Genomic DNA, 19,935 nt, shown 5'->3' on the forward strand with positions numbered 1-19,935 from the left:
AAAACTTTGATTAACAAATTTGATAAATGTAGAATTATCGTAATTATTTTATTTGATCCTCTAAAAAGCTTAGTTATTTTGTTTTATTTTTTTTAGTCAAATGGTTGTTAAGCTAATTGATCGGTTAACAATACAGTTTGTCTTTCTAGATAAAAAAAAGATATATATATATATATATATAAATTTAGATTAGTTTTGTTTTTATATACTTATTTCAGTGATAAAATACTGTTTCCTAGTTGAACTTAATCTCAAGAACGTCTGAAAACTATATATTAAAAATCAAAAGCATAAAAGGAAAAATAAAATAAAATATTATATATATATATATATAAACACTTCAATTTAATAACTAATTACAGTATAAATATTTATTGCTAATTTACTATCAAAATTTTCATCAAAAACTAAATTATCTAAATCAAAAGATTATAACTACCTTATTAGATAACATACTAATCTAATTTGAGGGACCAAAATATTATTTTCGCAAATACTAACTCGGTTTCCTTTAAAATATGAATATATGAAAAATTTAAAAACATAGGGCGGGGGCCCCAATATCGCTCCGCCCCTGTATGCTCCAATAGTCTTGGGTTCCTTTAATCATTGCAAGGACATCGTTTCAATTGAGACCTAGCTATCCGTAGGAGAAAGCCCTATTCCCAGAGCCTAGACAGTAGGATGATGCATTCATCCATCAAAACTGAGAGGCTTTGCTTTGTTAGAAACTTAGAGCCGACCTGAGCCGACAATATGGGCTTTAGGGCCTCATAGGCTTTTTGGTGGCTGAATTGAGCCAGTTTGATAAAAGGACTCACCCTTGTGGGTTGTGGTGGATTGTGATAACTCTATTTTATAATGGAATCAATTATTATTATTATTTTTAAATTATTTGTTTTGCTTTTATTGTTTGTGGAATTGATTATTTTGTATCTATGTACTGAACAAAAAATATATCTATATATATATATATGTATGTACATTATTTCATATCTTTTGATTTTCTATGCTTTAATTTTCCAAACTATTTCTATTTATCCTTGCAGCATTCTATAAGAAGTTTTCCTTTGAGTTTTGAATAAAATCAGACCAGCATTACTTAATTATATATGATCAATCAGTGCATTGGTTCTTAATTTATATTTTCTTCAAATCGAAATTTGTGCATCTACACAAAACCACAAATTTGTTTCGTCTCTCTATGTATATTTTTAAATATCTTAGTCACAGGGACCATTCCAAGGGTCAGTCACGAATGTGTAATTAGGTATTTGGTAATGAACCTCCATAAGATTTTAGATTTAAATATTTTTTAGATTATTTGTGAACGTTATTACTTTTTATGATACACATCTGACTGATCAGCGAAGGGAAACAATTTCACAATGATCATGGGCTCTTACAGAAATCTGGTAGGTGAATTAATTCAATGAAACTCTGAATACGTATGCTACACAAAATTAATATGCTCATTTTCCTTACCATTATTATTCTACAAATTGTGACTGATTGTATTATAATTGGGATAATTATTCATGACAGAATTAATGGAAACTTATTGTGAATTCTAATCTCATTATAAAGGAAACATAGTAATACACTTGAAAAACTATATAAAATACAAGTTAAAATGTCCATAAAAATCCAAAAGAAATGAAAACAAACTAAAATCTTAAAGCTTTCTGATGATCAAATTCATTCCATCTTTAGGCTCCATAACCATCTTGATAACAGGAGAATGTTTATACTTTGGTGATAAAGAAATGAGAAGTTGGACAATATCAAAGCAAGAAGAATTTTGAGTTCTGCCATGGCAAAATGTTATCCCAGACACGCAAGTGGTCCTGCACCAAAAGGAACATACACATGGGGCAGTTTGCATGAGCCACTCACACCATTAGATTTGAAACGGTTGAGATACCCTTGTTTGCTAGTCTCCACAGGAAAAATTTGAGCCTTTCGTGCAGCTTTAAGGACCAAAGTAACTTCCACCAGGGGGACACGGAGTGTTTTTCTCGAACTCAAGCTTGTAGGCTGACTTGACAGAAAAGCAACCATTAGTATTTCCAATCATCCTCCAAATTCCTGTTGGTGCAGGGGATCTTGCTGATGTTAGCAATGGTTCTTCTATCGAAAAGGCGTAGCAGTTTCTCCATGTTCCAGCTTCCATCTGGATATCTAAGGGAGTTCACCATCCCCCATTCAGTGGTGGCGGAATCAAAGGACGGAATGGATTTAAAGTTTGGATTAAGTGGTATCCATGGGTCCTCCCAAATATTTATTTGGTCCCCTTTACCAACTCGATAACAAAGACCATTAGTAAGCAATTTCCTGGCTGAGAGAATGCTGTACCAGGTCCAAGAGCAATGTTTCTTACGGCTGCATCTTAAGAAGGAGCTCCCAGCAAAATACTTGCCTCTTAGAGCTTGTACCCACAACTTTCCTGAATCAGTAGCTAGGAACCAACCCAACTTACTCAGCAATGCAAGATTCATGTGCTTTAGTTTTCCTTACCGTTATTATTCTACAAATTGTGACTGATTGTATTATAATTGGGATGATTATTCATGACAGAATTAATGGAAACTTATAGTGAATTCTAATCTTATTATAAAGGAAACATGGTAACACACTTGAAAAACTATATAAAATACAAGTTAAAATGTCCCTAAAAGTCCAAAAGAAATGAAAACAAACTAAAATCTTAAAGCTTTCTGATGATCAAATTCATTCCATCTTTAGGCTCCATAACCACCTTGATAACCGGAGAATGCTTATACTTTGGTGATAAAGAAAATGAGAAGTTGGACAATATCAAAGCAAGAAGAATTTTGAGTTCTGCCATGGCAAAATGTTGTCCCAGACACACACGCGGTCCTGCACCAAAAGGAACATACACATGGGGCAGTTTGCATGAGCCACTCACACCATTAGCGAACCTTTCGGGGTTAAACTTGTTAACATCAGGCCCCCATATTTCAGGATCATAGTGCAGTGCTATTGTCAAGATCCAAATGTTGACCCCCTTAGGGACATGGACACCGCAAAACTTCACATCTTCTAGTGCCTCCCTGGTTATAACTGGCGCCGGAGGGTAGAGGCGTAGAGACTCTTGAATTACCATTGTCAACTTCATTTAAAAAATTGAGTTCGTCAATGATAGATAACAAGTAGGTTTGGTAATCATTTATCACTATTATATAAGTTATTGATTGTCCAAAACGTATGCTTCCTTTGTGTTAGCAAAATTTGATATATATAATAATCTTCATCCTGGTAGATTAAATTTATTTTTTGGATCATTGGTAATTATCCATAGCTAGCAAACCAGGATTAATATCAATAAAGCTTACTGTTTTCATCTTGGGAAGCATTTCGTTATCGGGCATTTGTCCTCCACAGATTTGGAGCACTTCTTCTCTAGCTTTCGCTTGCCATATTGGATTGGAGGCTAGCAACATCAAAACCCACATTGCGGATGAGGCAGTGGTATCGTATCCAGCCAAGTACATTGTCTTGCAGTTGTCAACAACAAAGGATTCTGTTGCATCTTTACTCAGACCGCTTTTTTCAGCAGCTTCAAGTATCAATTGTAGCAGGTCTTTATCTGTTGTCTTGTCTTTTCTTTCATTTATCATCTTTAGAATTAATGCTCGGCTCTCTTTTTTTAATTTGCTTGTTTCTCTGTTACTCTCGGTAGGAATATATCTGAAGATAATATACATTTAAATTTGTAATTCATAATTAAAATGTTTTCGTCGCTAAAACTTTTTTGTGTTTCAAAAATAAAAACTGAAGCTAGTTTGTTTCTACAGCTTCGTTAGATAAAGCGTTTAGCACAAATTTTATAGCTTTCAGTAACAAACATATTTATTACCACAAATCTTAATCATGAATTTTTTTTTTTTTTTTTCTTCTTTGTGGTCACAAATACATATTTTTGAAGGCTTTTTATATTTTCAGCTTAGAGTTTTGTCCCTGAAGATTAAACTTTTTTGTAGTGTGAGTATCATATGTCAATATATATATATATATATATATATATCTTAGAAAATAAGAAAAAGAAAAAAATCAAACCTCAGCTTAGGAAAAGCTCCATATAATGGGCCTTGCTTAGACATAATTTCTTCAAGAGCCTTAAGCTTTAAGAATATTTGTTCCCCGTCAGAATGATTGTTCCCGAAGCATAGTCTTGAGATCACATTTCTGGAGAAGTTAGTCATATAGTTATCAATGATAACGTCAGCAACTCCACCCTCTATTTCAATGAGGCTATGCCACGGCTTCACTACTGTAGTTGCCGCCGATTCTACCATCAACTTCGTCATACCCTTCAAATGAAAAGAAACAATATTATCTAAGTTTTCAACGATATAAAGACGAGGTTAATATTTTTTATCAAAGGGTGGTGCTTGACATGAAATGGGATCGGCTAATATTGTGATTATAAATTACAAATTCACATTTCTCGTTCAGATTTTGTTATTACAAATTCACTCAGAAATATATATATATGTGTGTGTGTGTGTGTGTTACCTTGACCTTATCCATGAAAAATTCAGGGGCAATGAGTTTTCTTTGATGAGCCCAAGCTGTCCCATTTGCATGAGCAATGCCTGTGCCAACCAGAGGATCAAACATTGCCTTAACGTAGTATGGCTTTCCGATGTTCAATGGAGTGTATTTGCTGAATTCCTTGAGCACCTCAGGTTCGTTCAAGTACAAAAATGGTATGTTTCCAAGGGAGAACACAAATTTAGGACCTATTTATATAACCATAATTAATTAGATCAAAAAACTATTCAAGTTTGCTATCTATCAAAATATACATACACGTTTTAAGGGGTACGTAGTGAAAATTGAGGACAAATATAAAACAAACACTTTACCATATTCTTTGCTCCATTGGACCAAGTGTGGAAAGATTAGAGGAGGACAATTGTGGATCATCCCCTTGTCTTCATCTTCTTGTGGTGGCTTTGAGACTGTAGGTTGTTTCTTCACCATGTCCGGGATGTTTCCAAGCAAAAACGAAGGGGTAGGACCACTAATGCTTTGCTTTTGAAGAACTGAGCGAAGCCTTCTTGGCTTTAGAGCGAGAGCGTCGCACAGTTTGAACAGAACGCTAATCAGGCCTAGCAAAGCAACTGTGAGCATAACTCTCAGGAACAGCATTAGCAGCTCCATAACTTGTACTATCTCACGCTGGATCGCCGTTTCTCTCTCAAAGTATTCAGTATATATAGATCATAATATATAGCACCATTAGTTTTGCTAACTTCGACGAAGATTTTTTATTTTTATTTTTATTTTCATTCGTGGTTGATCAATAAAATAATCTCACGTTACCAACATGTTTTTTTTTTTTTTTTTTTTTTTTTTGGGGGGGGGGGGGGTTCATTTAATTTATTTCTTTACTAATATTTTTAAATCATAAAATAAGGAAAAAAATGACCCAACTCGCTAAAGCGTGAAAAGAAAGTTGTTACTACTTGTTCTGATCTCTATTTTTATCTGGTCCCGTTTCAATTTTTTTTATAGAAAGAGATGCGATCTTGTCGGGCAACAACGAGATTCTTCGTGGTTTCTTAATTTCTCTCAATTTTCTCACCCTCCGGTTGTCAAAAAGCCACCACGTTTTTATATCCCACTCGACTCCATGGGAAATTGTACAAGTTCTTAGTCTTAAATGTCGTCAAGATCAAGTTCAGCGGTAAGATGTTAGAGGACATCACAATGACACGTATTCCTATGATAATTTGAATTGATTAATATAAGTCGTTCAATGATTTAGGAAAAAAACAAATAATAATAATAATAATAAGATGAAAAAAACAAACACACGCTAACCAACACACACTGCGATTTGGTTCCTGGAAGAAACCCATCTATAATAAGATATGAGCCACGTGCAATGCACGTGGACCAATATTTAATAGTATCGAATATTATTTTATTTAGTTTTTGTGTTGTATACGAAATTGATCAAAGTGGTATTTTAATAAAAATATATTAGATTTAGATTCGGGTTAAATCATATTTAGAGTGGCACAAATTATACTATCAATTCCAAATATGATTTGACCAAAAACAAAATATAAATATTTACAATCAATGTAATATACTCATTTGGATTTTTTATCTTAAAAAAACTTCACGCAAAAAGTATTGTTTTCCAAAGAAAAAAAAATTGAAAAAGAAAAAAAAAATTAGCTATCTATTCCGACCGCTATCGCTTTTACCCCTAAACAATTTATTAGTCCATAAAAAGGTTTATGAAAAAAATATTGAGATTACAAAAAATAGAAATGTAAGAACAAAATGAGAATTGACATATAGGGGTCCAATCGCGGTGGATGGTGGGAGGCCTTTTATCGTTTCTTGTTTGCACGTTGAATCCAAATCGGTTTACATTTAAAAAAAAATAAAAAAAAAATTATTATTATTATTTTTTTGACTTTAAAATATGTAAAATCTGTAAAAATAAATATATATATCCATAACTTCGGGGTCCACATGGGGCATTCGTATGCTTGTCAGATGTTAAATTACAAACTTAGGCCTCTCATGGTATTCCGTTGTGCGAGTGGAGAGAATTACGACACTGCCTTTCCTGATGTAAAATTTGCAAAGCTGAAGGGTGTTTTGGTAACTTTGTAACAGTGTGGGCATTCCGCCATGCGACCCCAAACAATTTTTTGCACTGAACTTGATTTTGCACTTGAAAATTTTTCTTGCTCCCGAATGTTTTAAAATATATATAATATATATATATTTTATTAATAGGGAGCAAAACCCTGCAAACCAACAAACCTACCCTTGATTTTGCACTTAAAATAATTTCTTGGACCGCGATTTTTTAAAATATTAATTGATATGGGGTTTCGGAAATAAAAGCCTAAAAGATTATAATTGGACTTAGGAAATGATCTCCGGGTTCGAGATCTGTATTCCACATAGTGTTTTTAAAACAAATTTGCTCCCATTGATGTTAGTGAACCTAGATTCGTTTGTCTTTTAGAATACAATAAATTATAAAAATTTCAAATATTATATATTTAAGTTTTTCTTAATGAATTTGAAATTGTCTTCTCTCTACCACACTAATAACCCCTAAATAAACCTAAGACAATTTCAAATAACACAAGAAGAGAGCTACAGAGTTTTTTAAGTTGTTTTCCTTCTGCTCTGCCTCAAATTCCATATCAAAATTAAAAAAGAGAATCGGCTATTTTTAGGGTTCAACCAAATAAGGGATTAAATCCAGTATTTAATATGGTTTTTACTACTTTCAATAACTTTCGCTATTAAATTTTAGATTTAATTGACCATTATAAACATTTTACTATTAAATTATTGTAATTTAATTATTGGTTACAAATTTATTTAAAATTTATAATTCTTTTATTAAAAAACTAATTAATAAATCATTAAAATAAACGTTACAATCGTTAAATTGGTTTTTAATATAAAAAATTTTCAACACACCTTTCGATTAATGGAATGTGATTTGAGACGCAATGGAAGTTTGCATGCCTGAGAGTGCAAAATTTGCTCCATTTGCTGCCAGCTGATGCACATTATTTAATTTCTTTTGGTTTCTATGGTTCAATTTTCAAAACTATTTTTAGTCTTATTTTTATCTTCCTTCGAGTTTTGACTAAGACCAGCTAGACCTGCATTTACTTATATATATATATATATATGATCAATCAGTTCAGTGGTTCTTTATATTTTCGTCAAATCTAAATTGTATATATCTCATGTTTGTTTTCTGTGAATATAAATGCTATGAAATTAATATGCTCATTCTCCTTACCATTATTCTGTAAAATGTGACTGACTGTATTATAATTGGGATAATAATTATTCATGACAGAATTAACGGAATTTTCATAATGGTGCTCATTATATCAGGCAAGTGAATTCTAATCATATTATAAAGGAAAAATGCTAAAACACTTGGAAAAAAGTACAATATCAAATACCGAGTTAAAATGTCCCTAAAAATGCAAAAGAAATTAAACAAACTAAAATCTTAAAGCTTTCTGATGATCATATTCATTCCATCTTTAGGCTCCACAACCATCTTGATAACCGGAGAACAGTTATATTTTTGTAGTAAAGTAAATGAGAAGTTGGGCAATACTAGAGCAAGAAGAATTTTTGAGTTCAGCTATATATGGTGTAAAGTGTTGTCCCAAACAAACACGCCAAAAGAAACGTACACATGGGGCGCTTTGCAAGAGCCACTCACACCGTTAGCCAACCTTTGGGGGTTAAACTTAACATCAGGTCACCATATATTCCAGGATTATAGTGCAGTGCTATTGTAAAGATCCAAATGTTAAACCCTTTTAGAGACATGGACACCGCAAAACATTGCATCTTCCTGTGCCTTCCTGGTTATTCACTGGTACCACTGTCAACTGCATTTGAAAAAAATGAGTTTGTCAATGATAGATAACAATTAGGTACGGTAATCACTAATCATTATTATATATGTTACTGTCCAAAATAACATGCATCCTTTGAATTCCAAATTCTTGTTTACATAATGATATATTTGACTCATAATTGCAAAAAGGATTATCAATAAAGCTTACTGTTTTCATCTTGCGTAACATCTCATTATCTGGTACTTGTCCCCTGCAGAAATGGATCACTGTAAAGAACTTTGATCAAGGTGGACTTTAGTTGCTATCAAACATAAAGTGCTTATAGGTTGGGTTTGCTTTCGTTTTGTTTATGTGCCATTAAGTTTTTTTTTTTTTTTTTTTTTTTTTTTTTTTTTTTTTTAAGTTGAAAAAAGAAAAAAATTGAAAAAAATAAAAAATAAAATAACTGTGTTAAGAATCAAAAGGATATACTTTTTGTTTTGCTATGTACAATTCTTACTATGAAAAAAGAAAAATGGCACGTGCTTCAATCGATGACCATGCCGCCGCACACTGGCAAAGCGTGCACGAAAAAAGGAAAATGAGGCCATTTCTTTTATGAAAAATAATATTTGTTATTGCGAATTAATACCATCAATAAAATTTATGTTTATATATAAGTTATTAATTAATTTTTTACTTTTAAATTTAATTTTTTAAAAATTAAAATTGATTTAAATATAATTAATTAGTATTTTTTTTTTGCTTCAATAATTAGTAATTAATATATAAACAAGAGTTTTGTTGATAATATATATCAGTAATTTATAAATAACAATACTTTTCTTAGACAGTACTATCACTTTTTTAAAACCATGGGTATTGTCATTGGTTAATGGTGATGCAAAACCAAAACCTTGTCAAATAGCCTCTCATCCCTCCATGCTTCCAGGGCGGAGCGAGAAAATGACCTTTGGTGGGGGCCAAATTGTTTTTTAACAAATATAAATTTACGTATTGAAATTATAAAAATTTATGTACAGACGTTCAATATAAAATATTTATTACTTATTATATGTTATATTGATTAATTACAATATTATATGGAAGCCATACAAAACTTTAGGTCTTCTATTTAATTATCATTATAAGGATAATTTTTTTATTAAAATTATAAATCAAATGATATAGTTATTTATTATTGGATTTAAATTAATGGTGCTCTATAATTATAAGAGGAAAAATCAATAAACAATGCCAACCAATCGGTGATCAAAAGTTTGATCAACAAATTTGATGAATGTAGAATTATCCTAAATATTTTATTTGATCCTCTAAAATAAAATAAAATTGCATGGTTTGCCTTTCTAGTTGTAGAAAAAAGATAATATCGATATAATATATAAAAGAAGAAGTGTATGCACCATATGTTAGTATACTTTTCTTTCAAATTTCCTCCAAAAATATTTTTTATTTTATTTTATTTATTATTACTTATTATTTATTATTTATTATCTTATATTTTATGGATATAATTAAATGTATATAAAATTAATTTTTGATATAAATATCCATAATTATCAAACAATTAATAAAATTGCATATGGTAATAATTTTAAAATAAATAAAATATTTGATTTTATCTTATTTACCAAATATATATTTATGGCCTAATTAGTATACATATATATTATAACGCAATTATACATATATATGGCCTAATATATATACATATATTATAACAAAATTTTACATATATATGGACTAATATATATTATAACAGAATTATGGTCTAAATATATACATCTATATAATATATAAAAGTAAAAGAGTCAGTAAAATTTTTTTACTATGTGTCATCCTCATATTTATTCTGTTCTCTTCAAAAATATTAAAAAAAATTAAAATTAAGAAATAAAATTATCTTAAAAATTCTACAATCTTAAAATCATTGCCATATATTTCATTATATTCATTTTATTTTCTTCTGAAGGCATTATAAATAATTAAAATCCAGAAATAAAATTGTTTAAAAAATTTCACAATCTTAATAAACTTGAAAGGAATAATTTGATCTTGATTTTTTAAAAATTTGCATAATATATGGGCATAATCAAGATTTGGCTATAAACCTTTGTAATAACATGTACAACGGTTTTAGCATAATTTATATAAATAATATTTTCAAAAATAAAAATTATACAATCTTAGTAAAGTGGTAGAAAAATTTGATCTTAATTTTTGAAAATTTCCATAATACGTGGGTATGAAGATTTTATTTTTGGTGATGGAATAAAACTTGGCAAGGGAAATTTTTTTTCTCTCCTTATTTGGTTACTTTTTGAATTTTTTAAAGATTAGGTAAAAAAACATGTAAATAATAAAATATATTTTTATTATATATATACATATAAATATATATGTACACATATGACCAGATTTAATTAATATGGATCAATATAAAATCAATTTTATATAAAAAGTGGATTTTGTATTTAAAAGTATAACTGAATACTTACAATGTAATAAAAATTGTACAAGGCTAATGACCATTAATTTGATTTGTGATTATGATTGAGTTGATTTGTCTGATCTTATCAATCTTAAATCTTAATTGCTATCATGTGCTGATTTTATTTTATTAACAAGAATAATAATATTATTTAATATTATTCTACTATTTAATTATTTTTTATAATTATATTATTATATTCTTAAATATAAAAAATGGATAAATTCGATCTGGACTGATAATTATTAAATTCAAATTGATAATTATCTATAATTTTAATATTTAATATTTAATATTCAATATTAAATTATCTAATATCTAATATTTAATATAAAATAAAGTTGAAATTTTTTCAGGAATATGTTAAGACATGATTTTTATTAATCATAGATATATATACATATATATATTTGTACAGGGTTTGACTAATATTTACAAGATAAAATATTCTGTATATGGTATAAATAATTGTAAATAGAAACAATAAGTTATAAAATTTAATAAAAATAATTATTTTATCAAAAATATTTTAAAATATATATAAGAGGAAAGATCCCCTAAATTAAATATATATATATATATATATATATATTAGACAATAAAAGAGATATAGAGAATGCTGTTATTTCATTTAAATTGAATTTTTTATCTAATCAAATTAAATATAAGGATTTTATAAAGGAAAATTAATTATTTACAAAGAATGAAAAAATATATTTAAATTTGAATTTTGATCTTATAGATGAAAAATATTATATAAATATATTTGAATTTGAATTTGAATTTTATAGATGGAAAAAATTAAATAGGTAAATATATTTTAATTGAATTTTATAAATAATTTGTCTTATAAGGTAAAAATATATTTATAGAATAAATAATAATAATAATGATAAATAATTATATTACATTATAAATATTTAATATATGAAAATTAATTATATGCAAAGAACCAAAAAATATATTTGAATTAGAATTTGAATTCTATAAATGAAAAATATTATTTAAATACATTTAAATTTAAATTAAATTATATAAATGTATTTGAATTTAAATTTAAATTTCATAGATGGAAAAAATTATATAGGTAATTTTTGTATTTGAATTTCATAATTGAATAGTATTATATATAGAAGTCCAATTTATAATTCTTAACAAACTTTTACAGTATAAATTGAAAAAAAAATTTAAATATACTTTTTAACAACAAAATTTTTGAATTAATTTTTAAATATAATTAATTATTACAAATTATATTTAATATCATCTATTATAATTGCATAATTTAAATGAATACTAATATATATATATATATATATTTACATTAGTTTTGTTTCTAAATGTTTATTTTAATGATAAAATATTGTTTCCTAGTTGAAATTTTTTTTTATATTTTTTGGCAGGTGTGGCTATGGTCTCTGGGCACCCCTCCCCCCCTGACTCGAACCTCGCACCACGGCGTCGCTTGTGGTGTGCTCTGCCACTTGAGCTCCACTGTTTCGTAGTTGAACTGACTCTCAAGAATATCTGAAAGCTATATATGAAAAATCAAAAGCATAAAAGGAAAAATTTATATATATAAACACTTCAATTTAATAACTAATTACAGTATAAATATTTATTGCTAGTTTACTATAGAAATTTTCATCAAGAACTAAATTATCTAAATCAAAAGATCATAATTACCTTATTAGATAACATACTAATCAAATTTAAGGGACCAAAATATTATTCTTGCAAATATTAACTCAGTTTCCTTTAAAATATGTATATATAAAAAATTTAAAAACATAAGGCCGAGGCCCTAATATAGCTCCACCCTTGTATGCTCCAAGAGTCTTGGGTTTCATCATTGTAACGACATCGTTTCACTTGAGACCTAGGTACCCGTAAGACAAAGCCCTATTCCCAAAGCCTAGACAGTAAGACGATGTATTCATCCATCAAAACTGCGAGGCTTTGTTTTGTTAGAGCCGACCTGAGCCGACAGTATGGGCTTTAGGGCCTCATAGGCTTTTTGGTGGTTGAATTGAGCCAGTTTGATATAAGGACCAATCATTGTGGCGGGTTGTGATAAGTCTATTTTATAATAGAATCAATTAATTTTTTTTTTTAAAAAAAATATTTATTTTACTTTTATTGTTTATCGTATTGATTATTTTATATCTATGTACTGAACAAAATATATATATATATATATATATATGTACATTATTTCATATCTTTTGATTTTCTATGGTTTAATTTTCCAAACTATTTTAATTTATCCTTGCAGCATTCTATAAGAAGTTTTCCTTTTGAGTTTTGAATAAAATCAGACCAGCATTACTTAATTATATATGATCAATCAGTGCATTGGTTCTTAATTTATATTTTCTTCAAATCGAAATTTGTGCATCTACACAAAACCACATATTTGTTTGATCTCTCTTCTGTATATTTTTAAATATCTTAATCACAGGGACCATTCCAAGCGCTGATGAGAGATTCCCTCGCCTTATTTTGTGGGTCAGTCACGAATGTGTAATCGGTAGGTATTTGGTAATGAACCTTCATAAGATTTTAGATTTATATATTCGTTAGATTATTTGTGAACGTTATTGCTTTTTTATGATACAGATTTGACTGATCAGTGAAGGAAAACAATTTCACAATGATCATGGGCTCTTACTGAAATCTGGTAGGTTAACTAATTCAATGAAACTCTGAATACGTATGCTACACAAAATTAATATGCTCATTTTCCTTACCATAATTTTTTTTTTTTTTTTTGCTAAGAGTCAAAAGTTTTATAACCAAAAGGAACCCAGCGGAAAGCAAAGCTTACACAAAAGAGGTGACTTCACCGCCACCTTCCTGGGATACAAAATAAGAGAACAACAAAGGAAAAGAATTTACACAAAAGGTGCCAGAGATATTGTTCCTGATGCACCAGTTGCAGACAAAATGAGTCAGGAAGTTTGACTTTCTGGGAGTCCAACTAAACACTAAATCCTGGAACAAGTCTTTCTGCAAGATGATTTCATTCAAGACTCCTTCTACTAGCCAGTGCGTGAGCTGCAAGTTTGAACTATTTAAGCTGAAAAATTATATTTCTTGCGTCTGACTCACACACGAGATTTGTCCAACCTTCCTCTGAGGCTAAAACCAGACCTTGTAAAATTCCATAAGCCTCGGCAAGCTCAGGATTATCAGATTGGAGGCAAACCGACCTAATCTTCAAAACTTCACCATGATGATCTCTTGCAATAACCCCAATCATACTTGCACCATCTCTAATTGCTGCATCTGAGTTAATTTTAATATAAGTGGGGGGTGGCTTATGCCAAAACTGACTGCCAGAGCAAGCCAGAGGAGTTGAGAAATTGGAAGCTGCAAACTTTTGCCTCTTGGAATCTGATTTTTAGCCGTTCCATAGTACTCTCAAGAGAGAATAACTTGTTATAAAAAATGGTGCTATTCCTGATCTTCCAGAGCTGATCCAAAACGATAGATGCAAACAAAAAGAAATCCTCTTTCGCATCAATGTGAACTGGAAGAACACCAGCAGGATTGGCAAGTAAGTTCAGTTTCTCAACTAGAGAGGTGGTCTCGAAAGCTTCCCATTTAATGCTCCAGGGAGTGGCGAACCAAACTGCTTTGGCTACTTGGCAGTGAAAAAATATGTGGCTATCAGTTTCTAAACACCCACAACCATGAGCACAGTCCTTCGATGCAATTTGTATGTTATGCGCCATTAGATTTGAAACGGTTGAGATACCCTTGTTTGCTAGCCTCCACAGGAAAAATTTGAGCCTTTCGTGCAGCTTTGAGGACCAATGTAACTTCCACCAGGGGGACACGGGGTGTTTTTCTCAAACGCAAGCTTGTAGGCTGACTTGACAGAAAAGCAACCATTAGTATTTCCAATCCAAATTAATCTATCCTCCAAATTCCTGTTGGTGCAGGGGATCTTGCTGATTTTAGCAATGGTTCTTCTATCGAAAAGGCGTAGCAGTTTCTCCATGTTCCAGCTTCCATCTGGACATCTAAGGGAGTTCACCATTCCCCATTCAGTGGTGGCGGAATCAAAGGACGGAATGGGTTTAAAGTTAGGATTAAGTGGTATCCATGGGTCCTCCCAAATGTTTATTTGGTCCCCTTTACCAACTCGATAACAAAGACCATTAGTAAGCAATTTCCTGGCTGAGAGAATGCCGTACCAGGTCCAAGAGCAATGTTTCTTACGGCTGCATCTTAAGAAGGAGCTCCCAGCAAAATACTTGCCTCTTAGAGCTTGTACCCACAACTTTCCTGAATCAGTAGCTAGGAACCAACCCAACTTACTCAGCAATGCAAGGTTCATGTGCTTTAGTCAAGATTCATGTGCTTTAGTTTTCCTTACCATTATTATTCTACAAATTGTGACTGATTGTATTATAATTGGGATGATTATTCATGACAGAATTAATGGAAACTTATAGTGAATTCTAATCTTATTATAAAGGAAACGTGGTAACACACTTGAAAAACTATATAAAATACAAGTTAAAATGTCCCTAAAAATCCAAAAGAAATGAAAACAAACTAAAATCTTAAAGCTTTCTGATGATCAAATTCATTCCATCTTTAGGCCCCATAACCACCTTGATAACCGGAGAATGCTTATACTTTGGTGATAAAGAAAATGAGAAGTTGGACAATATCAAAGCAAGAAGAATTTTGAGTTCTGCCATGGCAAAATGTTGTCCCAGACACACACGCGGTCCTGCACCAAAAGGAACATACACATGGGGCAGTTTGCATGAGCCACTCACACCATTAGCGAACCTTTCGGGGTTAAACTTGTTAACATCAGGTCCCCATATTTCAGGATCATAGTGCAGTGCTATTGTCAAGATCCAAATGTTGACCCCCTTAGGGACATGGACACCGCAAAACTTCACATCTTCTAGTGCCTCCCTGGTTATAACTGGCGCCGGAGGGTAGAGGCGTAGAGACTCTTGAATTACCATTGTCAACTGCATTTAAAAAATGAGTTCGTCACTGATAGATAACAAATAAGTTTGGTAATCATTTATCACTAGTATATAAGTTATTGATTGTCCAAAACATATGCTTCCTTTGTGTTAACAAAATTTGATATGTATAATAATCTTCATCCTGGTAGATTAAATTTATTTTTGGAATCAGTGGTAATTTAATACTTTAATCCATAGCTAGCAAAACAGGATTAATATCAATAAAGCTTACTGTTTTCATCTTGGGAAGCATTTCGTTATCGGGCATTTGTCCTCCACAGATTTGGAGCACTTCTTCTCTAGCTTTCGCTTGCCATATTGGATTGGAGGCTAGCAACATCAAAACCCACATTGCGGATGAGGCAGTGGTATCGTATCCAGCCAAGTACATTGTCTTGCAGTTGTCAACAACAAAGGATTCTGTTGCATCTTTACTCAGACCGCTTTTTTCAGCAGCTTCAAGTATCAATTGTAGCAGGTCTTTATCTGTTGTCTTGTCTTTTCTTTCATTTATCATCTTTAGAATTAATGCTCGGCTCTCTTTTTTTAATTTGCTTGTTTCTCTGTTACTCTCGGTAGGAATATATCTGAAGATAATATACATTTAAATTTGTAATTCATGATCAAATGTTTTCGTCACTAAAACTTTTTTGTGTTTCAAAAATAAAAACTGAAGCTAGTTTGTTTCTATAGCTTCGTTAGATAAAGCGTTTAGCACAAATTTTATAGCTTTCAGTAACAAACATATTTATTACCACAAATCTTAATCATGAATTTTTTTTTTCCTTCTTTGTGGTCACAAATACATATTTTTGAAGGCTTTTTATATTTTCAGCCTAGAGTTTTGTCCCTAAAGATTAAACTTTTTGTAGTGTGAGTATCATATGTCAATATATATATATATATATATATCTTAGAAAATAAGAAAAAGAAAAAAATCAAACCTCAGCATAGGAAAAGCTCCATATAATGGGCCTTGCTTAGACATAATTTCTTCAAGAGCCTTAAGCTTTAAGAATATTTGTTCCCCTTCAGAATGATTGTTCCCGAAGCATAGTCTTGAGATCACATTTCTGGAGAAGTTAGTCATATAGTTATCAATGATAACGTCAGCAACTCCACCCTCTATTTCAATGAGACTATGCCACGGCTTCACTACTGTAGTTGCCGCCGATTCTACCATCAACTTCGTCATACCCTTCAAATTATAAGAAACAATATTATCTAAGTTTTCAACGATATAAAGACGAGGTTAATATTTTTTTTATCAAAGGGTGGTGCTTGACATGAAATGGGATCGGCTAATATTGTGATTATAAATTACAAATTCACATTTCTCGTTCAGATTTTGTTATTACAAATTCACTCAGATATATATATATATATATATATATATATATATATATGTGTGTGTGTGTGTTACCTTGACCTTATCCATGAAAAATTCAGGGGCAATGAGTTTTCTTTGATGAGCCCAAGCTGTCCCATTTGCATGAGCAATGCCTGTGCCAACCAGAGGATCAAACATTGCCTTAACGTAGCATGGCTTTCCGATGTTCAATGGAGTGTATTTGCTGAATTCCTTGAGCACCTCAGGTTCGTTCAAGTACAAAAATGGTATGTTTCCAAGGGAGAACACAAATTTAGGACCTATTTATATAACCATAATTAATTAGATCAAAAAACTATTCAAGTTTGCTATCTATCAAAATATACATACACGTTTTAAGGGGTACGTAGTGAAAATTGAGGACAAATATAAAACAAACACTTTACCATATTCTTTGCTCCATTGGACCAAGTGTGGAAAGATTAGAGGAGGACAATTGTGGATCATCCCCTTGTCTTCATCTTCTTGTGGTGGCTTTGAGACTGTAGGTTGTTTCTTCACCATGTCCGGGATGTTTCCAAGCAAAAACGAAGGGGTAGGACCACTAATGCTTTGCTTTTGAAGAATTGAGCGAAGCCTTCTTGGCTTTAGAGCGAGAGCGTCGCACAGTTTGAACAGAACGCTAATCAGGCCTAGCAAAGCAACTGTGAGCATAACTCTCAAGAAAAGCATTAGCAGCTCCATAACTTCTACTATCTCACGCTGGATCGCCGTTTCTCTCTCAAAGTATTCATTATATATAGACCATAATATATAGCCCTATTAGTTTTGCTAACTTGGACGAAGATTTTTTTCATTTTTCTTTTTTTATTTTCATTCGCGGTTGATCAATAAAATAATCTTACGTTATCAACATTTTTTTTTCCATTTTAATTTATTTCCTTACTAATATTTTTAAATCATAAAATATGGAAAAAAAAAAAATGATCTTTCCCTTACCCAACTCGCTAAAGCGTCAAAACAAAGTTCACTTTCTTGTTTTGATCTCTATTTTTATCTGGTCCTGTTTCAATTTTTTTTTTTACAGATAGAGATGCCATTTTGTCGGCAACAACGTGATTCTTCATGATTTATTAAGGTCCGTTTGTTCATATTTTTTTATTTTTTATTTTTAAAACATTGTTTTTGAAATATAAAATAAAAATATTTTTTTATTATTTATAAAAATAATGAATATTTAACTAATTATGTTTAAAAATAATGTTCAACAACCAAAAATATACTTTAGGAACGGTATATGCTGTTTCGACAGTAAATTATCATTTTTACTATTATCTGTCAATGTTCAAATGGTAGGTGAACCAATATATTTTAATTTTTTAGAAAACTTTAGAAAATATTTTTTAATTTTTTCTGTTTTTTGTTTTTTGATTTTTTGATTTATTCTTTTAAAATAATTTTCAAAATTGATGTTAAATAACACATTTTTATTTGGGTAAAATGATTTTAGTACCCTTTATTTTTAGCCTTTTTAATTAGGAGTTTGTAAAAAAAAATTTTATAGATAATATTTTTACTATCCAAATGGTCAAAACAAAATGGTTTCTATCAAAAATTGATTCCGTGACAGTCACATGACAAATAAAATAATTATTTTTTTATAATTTTGTGTTTTCTAAAAAAAGTGGATCCAGTGAAGCATGATAAAATAGAAAAAAATTTCTATTACTTCTAGAATACTGTACATTTAGATACTCCTTCAAATCACTTGTTGCCATGTGGATTATTTTTCCATGTCGAATAACAGATCATCTTCTTCAATATCAACATCTTTCTTTCCGAAACACTGCTCAATCATAGCCCTCGCTCTCTCTCTTCTGCAACGAAAAATCAGAATTCTCACACAAATTCTTTTTCTTCTACATCGAAAAACCATAAAATTGTGTCCAAAACCAGATCTGAAACCTCCACCTCTCATAATTTGCAAAAAGGGCTAAGACTTGCTCTCTCTCTTCCACAAATAGATTAGGAACCACCATCTTTCATAATTTACAAAAAGGGTTACCGATCCATTCATCAAGACCTGTTTAGTTTTTGAGATTTTCCACTTCCATTATTTTTACATTTTGGGTTAACCTTCAATGAAAAAGAAAAAAGAAACAAAAACGATTTGTTTGATTTATGAGACTTCTATCTTACTATTATTAAAGGAGGTTTGGTATCTTACACCTTTTTTTTTTTTTTTTTTTTTGGGAAAAAGAGAAAAGAGCACATTGAGATCATCCTGGTTGTGCATTTTATATTTTGGGCATAAAAGGAATAGGCAAGATAGAGAAAACTGCTATAGGATTTCTATGGATGTTCAATTTAAAAGAAAATATGTTTGGTTATAGAAGAGAGAGGATTTGGTTGCAAAAGGAGAGAGAGAGAGAGAGAGAGAGAGAGAGAGAGAAATATGTGGAAACTATGTTTGGACAAGAAATAGGTTGTAATTGAAGATAATGGCCTGCTATGTGATGTGGAAAAATAATCCACATGGCTTCAAATTATTGGTTACACGTTAATCATATTGAATGGTTAATGGTTAAATATGAAATTATAAAAAAATAATTATTTTATTTGTCATGTGACTATTAGGTGATCAATTTTTAACATAAATTGTTTTATTTTAACATTTAAATAGTAAAAAAATATTATTTGTAAAATTTTTAT

At 30.5% G+C, this 19,935-nt stretch overlaps 2 protein-coding genes across 2 annotated transcripts; both read right to left on the reverse strand.

The window, feature by feature from the left end:
- Positions 1-2,692: 2,692 nt before the first annotated feature.
- Positions 2,693-5,213, reverse strand: LOC107410513 (cytochrome P450 714C2). Its single transcript, XM_016017948.3, has 5 exons — positions 4,893-5,213; positions 4,540-4,766; positions 4,081-4,334; positions 3,357-3,711; positions 2,693-3,133 (listed from the first exon to the last, which is right to left on the reverse strand). Exons 1-5 carry the CDS (start codon positions 5,188-5,190, stop codon positions 2,708-2,710), a joined length of 1,560 nt encoding a protein of 519 aa, XP_015873434.3. The 5' UTR covers positions 5,191-5,213; the 3' UTR covers positions 2,693-2,707.
- Positions 5,214-15,339: 10,126 nt separating this feature from the next.
- LOC107411420 (cytochrome P450 714C2) lies at positions 15,340-18,091 on the reverse strand. The gene is made up of 5 exons (XM_016019004.4): positions 17,670-18,091; positions 17,317-17,543; positions 16,838-17,091; positions 16,126-16,480; positions 15,340-15,893 (listed from the first exon to the last, which is right to left on the reverse strand). Exons 1-5 carry the CDS (start codon positions 17,965-17,967, stop codon positions 15,468-15,470), a joined length of 1,560 nt encoding a protein of 519 aa, XP_015874490.3. The 5' UTR covers positions 17,968-18,091; the 3' UTR covers positions 15,340-15,467.
- Positions 18,092-19,935: the final 1,844 nt, after the last annotated feature.

This window comes from Ziziphus jujuba, chromosome 1, assembly GCF_031755915.1.
Source record: "Ziziphus jujuba cultivar Dongzao chromosome 1, ASM3175591v1".
NCBI classification, from domain to species: domain Eukaryota; kingdom Viridiplantae; phylum Streptophyta; class Magnoliopsida; order Rosales; family Rhamnaceae; genus Ziziphus; species Ziziphus jujuba.

Coding starts and splice junctions, on each gene's coding strand:
- LOC107410513 (XM_016017948.3), bottom strand. CDS start 5,190: ATGGAGCTGCTAATGCTGTTCCTGAGAGTTATGCTCACAGTTGCTTTG. Junction 4,767..4,892: donor CCAATGGAGCAAAGAATATG/GTAAAGTGTTTG, acceptor TTATATAAATAG/GTCCTAAATTTGTGTTCTCC. Junction 3,712..4,080: donor GGAGCTTTTCCTAAGCTGAG/GTTTGATTTTTT, acceptor TATTATCTTCAG/ATATATTCCTACCGAGAGTA.
- LOC107411420 (XM_016019004.4), bottom strand. CDS start 17,967: ATGGAGCTGCTAATGCTTTTCTTGAGAGTTATGCTCACAGTTGCTTTG. Junction 17,544..17,669: donor CCAATGGAGCAAAGAATATG/GTAAAGTGTTTG, acceptor TTATATAAATAG/GTCCTAAATTTGTGTTCTCC. Junction 15,894..16,125: donor TGCTTCCCAAGATGAAAACA/GTAAGCTTTATT, acceptor TTTTAAATGCAG/TTGACAATGGTAATTCAAGA.